The 14,848-nt window shown below is 47.3% G+C and overlaps 1 protein-coding gene across 1 annotated transcript; it reads left to right on the top strand.

Annotated features, from left to right (window-relative positions):
• The first annotated feature begins 1,492 nt into the window (after positions 1–1,492).
• Positions 1,493–14,261, top strand: Elp6 (elongator acetyltransferase complex subunit 6). The gene is made up of 7 exons (XM_028785402.1): positions 1,493–1,630; positions 4,115–4,193; positions 6,212–6,282; positions 7,556–7,674; positions 9,492–9,693; positions 11,714–11,860; positions 13,717–14,261. Exons 1-7 carry the CDS (start codon positions 1,577–1,579, stop codon positions 13,843–13,845), a joined length of 801 nt encoding a protein of 266 aa, XP_028641235.1. The 5' UTR covers positions 1,493–1,576; the 3' UTR covers positions 13,846–14,261.
• Positions 14,262–14,848: the final 587 nt, after the last annotated feature.

Below are 14,848 nucleotides of genomic sequence, written 5' to 3'. Positions count from 1 at the left end.
TTTCTCTACAGTACCTCCAGAGAATGGGCGCTGCTGTGTTTCCTTTTATTCCTTCCTGATATGCCTTTTGAGATAATTACATCATTCCCCTTCCCCTTTCTCCCTCCAAATCCTCCACATCCCTCTCCCGGCTCTCTGTCACAAGGCCTCTTCTTTCATTGTTATTACACACATGTATGTTTCTGTATACAACATCTATATATGCCATTATTTTATTTATTTGTTTGTTTATTATTTTTGTTTTTTTCGAGACAGGGATTCTCGACTGGCTGTCCTGAAATTTGATCTGTAGATCAGGCTGGCCTCGAACTCAGAGATCTGCCTGCCTCTGCTTTCCTAGTGCTGAAATTAAAGGTGTGTGCCACCACCACTAGCTTAATATTTCTTTCCTCCTCCTCCTTTGTTTGCTTGCTTGCTTGTTTTTTTTTTTTTTTTTTTCAAGACAGTTTCTGTGTAGGTCTGGCTGTCCTGAATTCACTTTATAGAACAGGCTGGCCTCGAACTCAGAGATCTGGCTGCCTCTGCCTCCTGAACCCTAGGGTTAAAGACGTGCTCCCATAACACCCAGTTCCATTATTTTTATTTTCTAGAGGTAATTTCATAAAGCCCAGACTTGCTGGTAATCTTCCTACCTAACCCTCCAGAGAGCTGAGATCACAGATGTTGGCAAGTTTTCAATGTTGTTTTTGATGCTAGGAAAGCACTTTTTGACTGACCTGTATCCCTTTGGCTTTGCTTGCTTTTAATTTTTATTTTTTCAGCAGAAGGCCAAGGAAGGGCCTTGCTCACTTAAAATAAAGCTATGTATATGCTTGGTGCCCTTGGAGGTCAGAGGAGGGTATCAGATTCCCTGGACTACAGTTACAGAGGGTTATAAGTTGCGAAGTGGATAGTGAGACTCAAATTAGGGTTCTCTAAAATCTGTTGAGCCCCCTTAAAAATTTTTGTGTATGTTGTGTGTTCATTGGCTGCAAAGGCCAGAAGAGGGCGTCGGTTCCCCTGGAGCTGGAGTTAGTAGTTGAACAACCACTGTGGGTGGTCTTCCAAAGGAGCCGCAAGAGAGCTTATTACCTGAGCCATCTCTTTTGCTCCCTGGCTTTTGCTCTTACACAAAAACCTTTTCATGATGTAATTCTGTGCTGGTAATTTTTGCTTTCGCTTGTTCACGAAGATCCTGCCAGTATTTCCCTATATGTCCCATGTATCTAGCCTAAGTTTGTGAGCAATACACCAGGAAGACGTGAAGCAACCCGGAGGTGCGGATGGAGGGGGAGCAATGAAAATAGAAAGCTCACCCGCTCGTGCTAAATTGTGAGGGAGCACCAGCACCGCACGGATCCGCACCTACCAGCCAGCACAATAGTCCATTGCCTGAATGAGGGATCACTCTACGGTTCAGCTTTACCGGCAAACGTGCTCACACGCTTGCGCAGCAGCAACAACCCAAGCCTGATTGGCTGACTCGCGGCAGCGAGATCACGCATGCGCACTTTCTTGCGCGTGAGCGTGGTCTCGTGGGCGTTGTTCTTGGGCCTTCATTCTTTCTGTAGAACCATAATTTTTATCCCAATTCACAATGTTCCCGGAGCTCAACAACCTTCTCAGCACCACCCCAGACAGGACCGAGCAGGTAAGATGTCGCGCGGACCGGAAGAGGGCAGGTCCCGGGAGTGTGCTGTATCGCATCCGGGATGCTGCGCGGTGGAGTAGGATCGGCTGCGGTAAACCGAGGGCATCTGGGAGTTGTAGTCTGGAGAGGGCTCGCCGAGGCTGCAGTTGCGTGCCTGGGCCTGTGGAAGATGGGCTTCTGGTCCATCTTAACATTTCTAGCCCTCAGGACCATGTACTCCGTGTCAGGACCATGTACTCCGTGTCACCCTGGCTCTTAGAGGTGGTTGCAGAGCAGGCCTTAGAGGAGAGCCTCTTACCTGCCCTAAGTCTCCTTCCACCCTGGAACATTTTACAGGCTGCATGGACCACTGCTTGCACTCTTCCTAGTTCTGATGACGTCTAAGAACTGTTCACAGCTGGGCAGTGGTGGTGCACGCCTTTAATCCCAGCACTTGGGAGGCAGATGCAGGCGGATTTTTGAGTTCGAGGCCAGCCTGGTCTACAGAGTGAGTTCCAGGATATCCTGGGCTATAAGAGATACCCTGTCTGGAAACATCCCCCCCCCCCAAAAAAAAAAAAAAAAAAAGAACTGTTCACAATTTAACATCTGGTTGCGTTAAGCCTTCAGCATATTCCGTCCACTCTGTTTTTCTCAGCCTCCTCACTCTCAAAGTCTTTAACATTTTCACGTAGGGGTTACCTCTCGCAGGAGTATGTCTGTCTTACTCTATAATTTACAGCAAACATACTACATATAGAAAGCCTTTTATAACAACTATGGTACCAGGCAAAGTGTAACTTTGAATAAATCCTTGTGGATTTTATTTGCCCAACAGTTCTTGACTGTTCAGGCCTCCAGTTCTGACTTCTTTTCTAGTTGCTAGGGCATTTCCCAGGTCCAGAGTGACAACAGGAAATGGGTGGGAAAGGTATTTCAAGGCCAGGCAGTGCGATTTGGCATTTTATATGAGGGGGGAAAACAACTGAAACCCAGAGAGGTTAGGCAGGTTTGCCCTAAGTTGGTACAGCATTGAGGTGGTGTGTGACAGCCCTTGATCCTGATGTTGAATACAGCAGGTAGCTAGACAATGCAGAGACCATCTTCATAGGGCTTTCCAGCGATCACTGTGATAAGAGTCCAGTCTGAACCACAGCCACTGGGAGATCTTAGTTATCAGAGGCCTTGCCCAGAATTGGGCCACGGGATAGCACAGTGGATAAAGGGCTTGGCAACAAGTATGGAAGTGGAATTTAGATTCTAAGAACCCATGTCAAATCCAGGTAGGCAAGAGGACACTTGTCATCCCAGCATTAAAGAGGCAGAGATGGGATCCCTGGGGCAAGCTGGCTGGCTGCTTTAGTTGAAATTGGCTAGTCATCTAGAGTCCCCACCTTGATAAATTGGAAAAATGGAAAACAGCTGAAGAAGATACGTAACATCAACTTCAAGTCACCCAGCACGTATAGCTGAACACATATGCCCATGCACATGCAGACACATATACCCCATCCAAAAATCCAAAACAAAAAACATCTGTTTCCTCCTCGTTCACTGTCACAGACAAAATCAACACCAGGGAGGATCTTAGGGCCAAAGGCACTACTTAAAACATCTCATGATGAGGTGTGTGGTAGGGAACTGAGACAGGCAGATCTCTGAGTTCCAGGCCTGTCAGGACAATGCAGTGAGTCCCTGCCTCAAAACAAACAGAACAAAGTAACTCTGGCTGACTGAGCGTCTCAGGCTGGTATCTTTTGTTCCTTTGTTTTTGCTTTGATTTCTTACGACTATGTAGCCCTGCCTGGCTTGAAACTCACTATGCAGACTAGACTAGTCTCAAACTTAGAGTCCTGCCACCCTCTGTCTCTCAGGTGCTGGGGTGAAAGGAACCACACTCTGCTCAATCTGGCCTTTGACCCACAATCAAGAACTTTTCTGAAGGCCCTTTCTACTCGTTGGAAATCAGAGATAAAGGCATGCTTGCTTTGAATCTAATTCTCCTTAAGACTGGTTCCTGAGTTACTAAGCCAAGCAGTGAAACAAAAAAAAAAAGAATTTTCTTTCTTTCCTTTCTGTTTTTCATTTTGCCAATAACATCAGTTTAGTACCTTGAGGAGGCAGTTATAGTCTGGTGGGCGTAGGGCCAGCCCTTACAGGTCATTGAGTTTCAGAAGGGTCTGGTTGAAGGTCTGGTGAAATGTCTACATCCTCTTCCATGGTGCTAGCCAAAGTCTCTTCCAGGTTATCAATGGTTTTCTCCAACTTTGCCACAGATGTTTCAGCAAACTCGTCAGCTCTTCTTCCAAAAGAAGGAAGGCTGTGCACTTATTTTCCGAGCCGTCTCCTCCACTCTGATGTTATTCATTTTTGGGTTAAATTAATATATGTTGTTAACAAACAGCTGTCCAAGTGTGGAAATATACATAACTGACTTGGTTTCTCTTATGGGGCTCACCTCTTTACAGGGTGTCTGACTTACATTATGCTTTTCTCAACTTTCAGGGGAAACTGACTCTCCTCTGTGACGCCAAGACAGACGGCAGCTTCCTTGTGCATCACTTCCTCTCCTTCTACCTGAAAGGTACGTGGCTCCTCGGTGCTGTAGAGAAGGAACCCCAGGTCTGGAGAGATGGCTCAGCGCTTCAGAGCACTGGCTACTCTCCAAGAGGACTCAGGTTTAATTCCCAGCACCCACATGGTGTCTCACAACCATCTGTAACTTCAAAATAAAACAAAAATCAGTAATTGTCTAGCCAGGCAGTGGTGGTGCACGCCTTTAGTTCCAGAACTTGGGAAGCAGAGGCAGGGGGAAGCTCTTGAGTTTGAGGCCAGTCTGGTCTAAAGAGTGAGTTCCAGGACAGCCAGAGCTACGTAAAGAAACCCTATTTCAGGAAAACAAAAACAACAAACGAACAAACAACAAAACAAAAAAATAACAAATGGAACCCAGAATAGCTAAGAAAGTAGAGAAGAAAAACTGTAAGGAAACAGCAGAAAGAGCATTGATTGCCTTGGCTTTGGTGTTTGGGTGATCAGTAAGCTCCTCCATTAGACACCAGGGGTGGGAGCATCATCTGATAACATGCTTGAGGACGTGAGTTCAGATCTCAGGCAGTTCCAGAAAACCCAGATGTGGTGCAGACCTGTAACCACAGCACCAGGGAGAGAGGGAAAGAGTCGAGTAGATTCCTGGAAGCTCAATGGCCAGCCCAGCACACACACACACCCTCTCACACACATACACACACACCCTCACACACACCCTCACACTCACACACACCCTCACACACACCCTCACACACACAGACACACAGACACACCCTCACATACACACACACACATCCTCACACACAAACACTCTCACACACATAAACACCCACACCCACACCCACACACCCTTACACACACACACACACACACACCCTCACACACACATACACACACCCTCACACACACATACACACACACCTTCACACTCACACACACACACACACACACCCTCACAAAGAGTACTTAGGGGCCAGGGAGATAACTCAGTTGGTAAACAGCACTGGCTGCACCAGTCTGATGATCTGAGCTCAGTCCCCAGCACCCACATGGTAGAAGGGAAGAACTGACTCCCACAAGTTGTCCTTTGTCTTCCATACTCACACCGAGGTACATGTGCACAGCCCTCCTTCTCCCAAGTAAACAAACAAACAAATAAAATAACCAAACAAGTGCACAATCCTCCTTCCCCCAAACAAACAAACAAATAAATGAAATAACCAAACAAAAGCTGGGGGTGTGACCCAGTGGCAGAACTGGGTTTAATTCCCAGTTCTAGAAAACAAAGGGGTGAAGGACATTTTGGCTCGGTAAGATGGTTCAGTGGGTAAAAGTACTTGTCACACAAGCTTGGCAACCTGAATTCAACGTTTGGAACCTGTGTGGAGGTAGAAGGAGAGAACCAACTCCACAAACTTGTTCCCTGATGTCTGTGCATGCACATCTCGCATACACACAATAATTTATTTTATTTTATTTTATTTTTTGGTTTTTCGAGACAGGGTTTCTTTGTGGAGCCCTGGCTGTCCTGCAACTCACTCTGTAGACCAGGCTGGCCTCGAACTCAGAAATCCACCTGCCTCTGCCTCCCAAGTTCTGGGATTAAAGGCGTGCACCACCACCACCTGGCCAATAATTTTATTTTATTTTTTAATGTGTCTTAGGGGTTTGGGGTTATAGCTCAGTTTGTAGAATGTTTGCTTAATATACATGAAACCCAGGGTTGAGTTTCTAGTATCATAGCAAGGGCTACACAGAGAAACCCCATCTCAAAAAAAAAGCAAAACAAAAAATAGAGTTGAAAGTCATCCTGGGTTCTATAGGAAGTTGAAGACCAGCATCTGCTACCTGAGACTCTATCTCATAGAAAGAAGATGGGGAGGTGAGCCTTAGACAAATCAACACAATTATATCAGAGTACAAGGCCTCATTTAGGTCTTCCTTAGTGCTCTTCTTTCCAGAGGATTGAATTATTGTTTGGTTGTAAGCAGAGGATTTGTTTTAAAAGTCAATTTATTTATTTATTTATTTATTTATTTATTTATTTTTTAGCTAATTGTAAAGTCTGCTTTGTGGCACTCGTCCAGTCTTTCAGCCATTACAATATTGTGGGACAGAAACTGGTAAGTGTTTCAGTCCTCTATGGTGACATCCCTTCAAAGGAGCTTATGTCATGCATGGGCCGTGGCTGGGATTTTCTTTTTCTTTTCTTTTTCTTTTTTTCCTTTCTTCTTTTCCTTCCCCTCCCCCCTTTTGTTTGTTTTTGTATTTTAGTTTTGTTTTTTTCTAGACAGAGTTTCTCTGTGTAACCTTGACTGTCCTAGAACTTACTCTGTAGACCAGGCTGGCCTCAAACTCAGAGGTCCACCTGCTTCTGCTTCCTGAGTGCTGGGATTAAAGGCGCATGCCACCACTGCCTTCTGTGGCTGGGCTTTTCTGTTTGGGTTATGGAGAATCTAACAGGAAAGACTGAGGATATCTTGGAACCCTGAACGCCTTATCCAAAGGATTAAAGCAGAAATAGGGCATGTTTTATTGAAAGCGTATAGAACCAGACCTAGCATTTATAGATGTCAGTGACTCAAACCCTTCTGATTGTAGCCAGTTAAGGTTTTCTGGCCTACCTGAGTGTGTTTTCACATAACTTTAATCCCAGCTCTCAGGAGACAGAGGCAGGTGAATATCTGTGAGTCTACAGAGCCAGGTCTACAGAGAGTGAGTTGTAGGACAGCCAGGGCTTCATTGTGAGACACTGTCTCAAACACGCACCACCAACAAGAAAAAGCAGGCGTCTCACCTCGAGAGCATCAGTCGTTGCTTTGAAGCACGGCACTGCACAAGCTGGTGGCTCAACGCCTCTCATCCCAGCACTAGGAGGTAGAGGCAGGAGAACACAAGATTAGGGTTGGGACTGCAGAGGTGCCTCAGTGGTCAGTCCTGTTGCAGAAGATCTTAGTTAGGTTCCCAGGACCTCCATCAGGCAGCTTACAACCTCCTGAGGCAGCTGTACTTGCAAGCAGAGACACTTACACATAATTAAACAGTAAAAATAATCCCAACATTCAGGAAGCACAGATAGGCAGACCTCTGTAAGTTCCAGGCCAGCCTGGTCTACAGATCTAGTTCCAGGACAGCCAGGACTACACAGAGAAAAACTGTCTCGAAAAAAAAAGAAAGGTCAATTTCATGTTCTATTGCATTTTGAGTCAAGGCCTGCTTGGGAGGATGCCCAAGTCCTTTTTGCAAATATCGGAAAGTAGAGTGTGAACAGACAGGAACACTTCAGCAGGGGTTGGAATTGGTCTTACCATCTTTTTAGCCAGTATGTAGCTTCTCTGAAAGGTTCCCCATTCTTGACAGGGCACAGCAATTCACTCTGCTTTTTGTCTCATCTAGGGTGTCAGCTTGACAGCAGCTCGGGATCGAGGGCAGCTTGTGTTCCTGGAGGGCCTCAAGTCCTCTGTGGAAGTCCTCTTCCACTCTCAGGAGGAGCCTCACCCCCTGCAGTTTCTCAGGTCAGAACTATAGTGCTGGGGGTGGGTGCAGACAAGGGCTGCTGTGTTGTGTCAGAGGCAGAAGTAGCTTCAGGGATCAGACACTTCCCGTGCGTCCCTATGTGTCAGATAGCCCTTGACTGCCATCTTGAAGCCGATGGTAGGTGGTGGTCCCCAGAGCTGTGGAAAGCATCGTTTTCTGGGAGGATAGCCGTGAAGTGCTCTGCTGTTTCTCTGATGGTGGCTCAGACTGCGTGCACCTGCCTTTGCTCTTTCTTGCCTTCGTATAGAAACTAAGAGTTATGGGCTAGTGACCTGTTTTTGTTTCTGTTTTTTTTTTTTTTTTAATTTTATTGGAACATAGCCATATTTGTTTGTCATTAATTGTCCCTGAATATTTGGCTTTATAGCCACAGACTGGGTAGTTGAAACAGGGGAAAAAAATGACCTGCAGGCTTAAATATCTCTTGTGTGATTCTTTAACAACAGCAACAGGAAATCGTTGCAGGCCTGAGACTGGCTATGCCATGCTCCTCAGCCTTTCTGAACATCTCCCCCTAATTGGCCGCCATTCTTTCTCTTTCACAAAGGAGTCCATGACAAAACTGTCCCCACTGCCCTGCTTTTTCAGATCTACCCTTCTTCAGTGGCCAGAACGTCTGTGTGTGTGACATATTCCCTAGCACTCTGGCCTTGGTTTTACCGTTTGACTGCAGGGGATGGTTACACCTGATCCCGGTGTGGGAAGCTGTTCTCCGGTGCCAAGGGGGAAGGTGGTTGCCTTGGGCACTGTGCTCCACTCCTCCTCACACTGCTGGGAAATGACAGCTTGCAACATCCCCAGGGAAGGTGGGGGTGGGTGGGTCACCATGTGTCAGAAATGTGTCAGTTCTATGTGTACACCAGCAACGGCCCTCATCAAGATGCTTGAATTCGAGCAGCAATTCCGCTTCCTCTAGCTGTTCAGGATCTGCCACAGAGGCCTCTCTTACTTGCTCATTCTGGCTTGTTTATCTAGCTGTCGCAGCTCTTGGATTGAGAGGCTACATAGTTCTCTTTCTGTTATTATTATTATTATTATTATTATTATTATTATTATTATTACTTTATGTCTTTCTTTTGAGGCAGTCTCACTGCCTTCCCCAGGCTGGCCTCGAGCTTTCTGTTCTCTTGCATCTGTCGTAGTTTGGACTACAGGTATGGACCACCATGCCAGGTCTTTAAATGTCTCTTCAGGGACTCAAGGCTTGTTCAGTTTTTGGGCCCCTAAATTTTACCTTAGTACCTGGGAGGCCATAGAAAATACTTGATTTGGAGTAAAGTAAAATTTACTTGTGTGTATGTGTGTTGTGTTTTTTTTTGTAGATTGCTAAATACTATTGTACAGTTCTTTGTCTTCTCCAGCCTTCCTTGCTGCTACTTTGTCCCAGTAAACGCTTGTAGAGCTGGGCATGGTGGTACATGCTGTAATCCTAGCGCTCGGGAGGTAGAAACAATGGGATAATGAATTCCAGGTCAGTTCTAAAGTGTCACACTTGAACAGAAGAGAGGAGCCGGGGCTGTAGCTCAGTTGATAGTGTTTGCCCGGTGTGCATGAAGCCCTGTGTTTGACACCCAGCGCTTCTGTCAAACCAGCTGTCATTCATGCTACAGAGCACTAGGGATGTGGAAGCAGAAAGATCTTCTTGTCTTTCTTATCTGTCTATGTCATCCTTGGCTACATACTGAGTTCAAGGCCAGCCTGGGGTTCGTGAGACACTGTCTCAAAATAAACATTCCCACCACATATGTAGAGTATGACTGACAAACGCTTTATTGATTCTCTCCTGTGTTTCTAGAGAGGATGGTGCAGGGAACTTGCAGTCGCTGTATAAGTTTATACAGGACACCCTGAAGCCTGCGGACAGTGGGGAGTCTCCGTGGAAGTCCCCCGTGCTGTTGGTGGACAACCTCAGTGTACTGCTGAGTGTGGGCATGGGGGCGGTCGCTGTGCTGGACTTCATGCAGTACTGCAGAGCCACGGTGTGCTGTGAACTGAAGGTACGGATGAGGGCTGCTGTGGTCGCTGAGAACCCAGCCGTGCGCTCTGCTTTCTCTGTCAGCTTTGAGTTTCTCTTTCCTCTGGTAAAGAAATTCCTTGTTCTGCCCATTCTGCTTTACCCTACTTGGCAATGCTAAATAATAAACCTCTCAAAACTAAAGGTTGACTAGCGCCATGGGACAGTACCACAGTCCCCGCCTGTGTGCCCTGGGGTTCCTCAGTGAGTTCTGGAGATTAGCAGAATCGTGACTCATAACTGCTTTCTATTTTCTTCCCTATGGGTGAAAGTCCTGGGGATTGAACCTTAAACCTTTCCCTGAAACTTTTTTTTTTTTTTAAAGTGGGAAATGGGTTTACTTTTTTAGTGCAAATAAAACGTGTTGGAAAAACATAGAGCATGCGTTTTTAAACTGTATGCATTAGGCTCTGACACAGTCCAGTCTTAATAGCCACCACCACCCCTTCCTCCTCTTCCTTGTCCAAAACAACCACCTCCATAACCCCTTCGCTGGAATCCTCAAGATCCTCCATGGCCCCCACCAGATGCCCGCTTGTCTCCACTGGAGCCTCTGTAGTCTCCACCAAAGTTGTTTCTGTAGCCTCCTTGGGAACCTCCTCTATACCCTCCCCCCCACCACAACAATTTGGGGCTCATACTGTAACCTTCCCCCCTACCGGAACCCCCTCCACCATCTCCATATCCCCCAACCGCCTCCTCCACAGCCACCACCACTACCACCACCACTTCCATCACTGAAACATTTTAAAGCAGTAAAGCAGGGCAGGGGTTGTTGCTCAGTTGGTAACATGCTTGTGTAGCAGCCGTCCATGATGTCACATGTCTGTAACCCAGCATTCGGGACATTGTGGAGGAAGGGTTGTGAGTTTTAGGCCAGGCAAAAGTGCTGGCTGCATAAGCCTAATGACCCGAGTGTGAGCCCAGAACCCACATGAGCGTGAAAGGAGAGCACACGTCACAGCATTGTGCTCTGACCTCCACATGTGCACTGCGTGCCTGGACCAGCACTCTCTCACATCCCCTTACACAGCTAATTAAAAAAAAAATTAAGAGAACAAAATAATTGAGCGAGAGGCTGAACATGGCATCATATGCTTCTAATCCTCACACTCCAAGTCTGAGGCCAGCCTGGGCCACAGAGCTCCAAGCCAGCCAGGACGATGTAGCAAGACCGTGACTCAAAGAACAAAACTGTCTGAGCTGCTGTCTCCTACAGTACCTGGCCCACAGGGGCTACTCGTCAGTGGGACTAATGGGCCAGTTGTGTGGAGAGGCCAGAATCAGGGTGCAGAGCACTGGTAGAGCGAAGTTAGATGAATTAGCAGTAGTGTTTCCAATCATGTAACCCGCACATACAAGTCCTGCCTGGAAGCCATGGTCAAAGGATTGCTGAGATCATCTTTGCTACAGTCACAGGGCCAGGATCCCTCCTGAGGCAGGGTTTCTCTGTATACCCCTAGTTGTCTGTAGACCAGCTTGGCCTCAAACTCAGAGATCCACCTGCCTCTGCCTCCTGAGTGCTGGGATTAAAGGTGTGCACCACAGCTGTCCAGCTAAATGAAAATGTAAAGATATTTAATTTGGTAGTGGGGGCATGGGCATGCTACAGACAACTTTCAGGAGTCCTCTCTGTCCTGCTGTTCTGTGAGGTCTGGGAATTGACTCAGCCCATCAGGATTGATAGCAAGCGCTTTTACCTGCTGAGCTGTCTGCGTGCCCCTGTGGCATGATACTCAGTAACAGAGATGGGGCTCCTAGGCTGAGGTTGGTTTTAGATGAATTGAGTTGGACGTTTCGGTTGGACTTGCAGATAAAAGATTGGAATTAGGGTCCTGGAGCCCCTTCGGGCTCTGCCTTATGAAGAAGCTCTTGGAGCAGCAGCAGGGAGGGCGATCTGGGGGGATACACAGAGATGGGTGTGGGGACACAGAAAGCCTGGTGTTCTCTGATCTGGGGATCCATTTGTTAAGGACCTGGTTTCCTTCTTGTGTGTGATGCAGGGAAACGTGGTAGCCCTTGTACATGACACTGGGGGTGCTGAGGATGAGGAGAATGGCTTCCTGTTGAATGGCCTCAGTCACCAAAGCCACCTGATCCTGCGGGCTGAGGGCCTGGCCACTGGATTCTGCAAGGACGTGCATGGGCAGGTAGGTGCACAGGCTGAACGGTGGGCTGCTTTAGGGAGAAGGCAGATCTTGGATGTCCTGAGTTTTGTGCATGTGAATTCGCTAGGTAGCACTGAGACTCCTGGAGCAAGAAACGGTTTTTCTGGTAGTCTCATTTGTGAATGTTAGGGCCCAAGAGTCATTGTAGGAAGACTCCAGACTTAAATAGTATGCAAAGGCAAAGAGAGTTTATCCTGCAGAAATGACCAGCATGCAGGGATCACCATCAAAATGGGGACTATTTGAGGGGCTTGCAGGGCCTTTTTACACAGGGCTGGGGGAATTTTCCAGAAGGGTTAGGTAACCTCTAATATGATTGGTAGCGGCAAAGCAGTGACGTTAGAACAATTTTGATTGGTTGGTTTCATTGTATTTGGTGAGACCTTGAAGAATTTTGGAGACCAGCTCTGTTCTGGTCTTCTTACTTCCTCCAGCTAGGTGTCTCAGGAGCTGACTCAGCTCGAGACTTCTCCCTAAGTCAGGGCACTAAAGGCCCGTTGTCAGTGGCTCCTTCTGAGGAGCCCAGTACGCTTTCCAGAGAATTGAAATTTTTTATTCCCTAGGTTTTGGATCTCTCACGGCCAAAGTGGTGATTTGAAAAGAAGACTTTTGTCTAGAGTGGATTAAAGCTGTACTGTAATAATAGAATTCCTTTCTTGTACTATAGCATATATGTATATATGTACTGTTCAACATAGTTCCTTTCAAAATAAAAACTTGGGGACTGGCAGAATGGCTTAGCAGGTAAAGATGCTCACCGCGGAGCCTGGCAATTTGAGTTGGATTTGGAACCCACATGATGAAGGAAGTGGATGACTCTCACAGTTGCCCTCTGACTTTTTACGTGTTTTGTTTTTTCTTTCTTTCCTTCTTCCCTCCCTCCCTCTCTTCCTTTCTTCTTTAATGTATGTGAGTACACTGTAGCTGTCTTCAGACACACCAGAAGAGGGCATTGGATCCCATTACAGATGGCTGTGAGCCACCATGTGGTTGCTGGGAATTGAACTTAGGACCTATGGAAGAGCAGCCAATGCTCTTAACCACTGAACCATCTCTCCAGCCCTTGTTTTTGTTTTTCAAGACAGGGTTTCTCTGTGTAGCTCTGGCTGTCATGGAACTTATTCTGTAGACCAGGCTGGTCTTGAACTCCTTCCTCTACCTCTTGAGTACTGGGATTAAAAATATGTGCCACCACCTCCCCGGGTAATATGTTGATTTTCAAAACCAGTCTAGCTAACTAACAAGCACAAAGCCATGCTTAGAAAGGAGACTAAAGGATGGGAGAGATGTTACGAGCATTCATTGCTCTTTCAGGAGACCAGGTTTAGTTCTCAGCACCACATGGCGGCTCTGCCATGTGTGACTCCAGTTCCAGGGCATCTACCATGCCCTCTACTCTCTATGGGCACCGGGCACTCACATGGTCCACATGTAGATAAACATACATTCATAAGATAAAAATAATAAAGAATAGTTGCTGATGTATGGATAGCTTAGTGTTAGAGCAAGTGAATAGCATGTACAGCGCCCCAGGTTCAAACCCTAGTACCCAAGAAAAAACAAAGTAGAGAGGGAGGGAAGGAAGTGGTGGACTTTTTCAACCTTTATGTCCCTATAAGAAGCAAGCAGTACCGCTGCTGTAACGGAGAGGCTGTAACGGAGAGGCAAGCCTTGTAACTAAAGTTGGCCTCTGGTAGTGTTACTGTAGAAGTTGGTCTCATTACCATATGGCACGCTTGCCTGAGAAGCTTCAGTGGAAGGTGACCAAGGCCCAGTTGGATTCACAGTGGAGCAGGTACTTGGTGCCCGCCTCTCTTAATCCTTCTCTCTCTCTGCAGCTGAGCATCCTCTGGAGGAGGCCATCGAAACCCACAGCCCAGCGGGCTCGAAGTCTCACCTACCAATACAAGATACAGGATAAGAATGTGTCCTTTTTTGCCAAAGGAATGTCTCCTGCTGTTCTGTGACCTGATTTGGGACAAGTAAAGTGACTTTGGACAGTTGTAGGTGTGGAAGATGAAGCTCCGGGACGGACTGGTCCTTCAGACCTTCAGCACACTCTTCAGGCTTGACTGCAACTCCTCTGTGACCTGGGAGGATGGTGCTGAGAGGGTGTGCCCACTTTGTCTCCAGGGCTCTGCTCAGGAAATACAGTGAGGAACTGCACGTGGCTTCTTAGAGAGGCTGCGTGGTGAACCCCATCAGAGCGGCCCTTTGGAGCATCCCATGTGACTTCAGCCTCACCTGCCTGTTTTTGAAGGTTGTGCCATTAAGAGCCACCGTAGGTAGGAGGAGGCAGTCAGGAAGTTGTCTTGAATGGCAGCCATCCTGGCTGACAGCTAGGACAGTGATGGCCAGAATAAAGAAGGTTCCCACAGCAGGCTTCCTGGAAGTTGTCTTTTTTATGTTTCACTCCCCCTTTACAAAGGGATGTTTTCTTGCATTCCAGTGAGGAGATGGGCTTGGAAAGGAAGTGAGTGTTGATACCAGGCTTGAACTCAGTGAGTGACATCACATCTAGGTGACCCCCAGATCCGTTGCCAAGGCAACCGCCACACACTCCCAGAATCCACCTGGCTTTACCTGGGAGAGGCTACGTCACTATGCCCATGTAAAACAGGCAGAAAGCCGGGCGGTGGTGGCGCACACCTGTAATCCCAGCACTTGGGAGGCAGAGGCAGGCGGATTTCTGAGTTTGAGGCCAGCCTGGTCTACAGAGTGAGAGTGAGTTCCAGGACAGCCAGGGCTATACAGAGAAATCCTGTCTCGGGGAAAAAAAAAAGGCAGAACTCCCTGACCTCTCTCTCTTCCTTTGCCATCGTTTTCTATTTCTCTTCCCCCCCCTTTGCCCTGAAAAACGCCCCCCCCCCCTCTGTTCTAAGCTGCGCGGACGTCTAACAGTGAGGACATTCGAGGCTTAGAGCAGGCTGTGGATAATTGAGCTAGAGCTGGATTCCAAAGCCATACCTG

The sequence above is a fragment of the Grammomys surdaster genome, unplaced genomic scaffold (assembly GCF_004785775.1).
Source record: "Grammomys surdaster isolate TR1022 unplaced genomic scaffold, NIH_TR_1.0 125216, whole genome shotgun sequence".
Lineage (NCBI taxonomy): Eukaryota > Metazoa > Chordata > Mammalia > Rodentia > Muridae > Grammomys > Grammomys surdaster.
This window is presented reverse-complemented; position numbering and strand designations above follow the sequence as displayed.

Bases quoted from the DNA above. Each gene is read 5' to 3' on its own strand.
- Elp6 (XM_028785402.1), top strand. From the start codon at position 1,577: ATGTTCCCGGAGCTCAACAACCTTCTCAGCACCACCCCAGACAGGACC. The intron at 6,283-7,555 runs GTAAGTGTTTCA...TGTCTCATCTAG, and splicing joins ATATTGTGGGACAGAAACTG to GGTGTCAGCTTGACAGCAGC. The intron at 7,675-9,491 runs GTCAGAACTATA...CTGTGTTTCTAG, and splicing joins CACCCCCTGCAGTTTCTCAG to AGAGGATGGTGCAGGGAACT.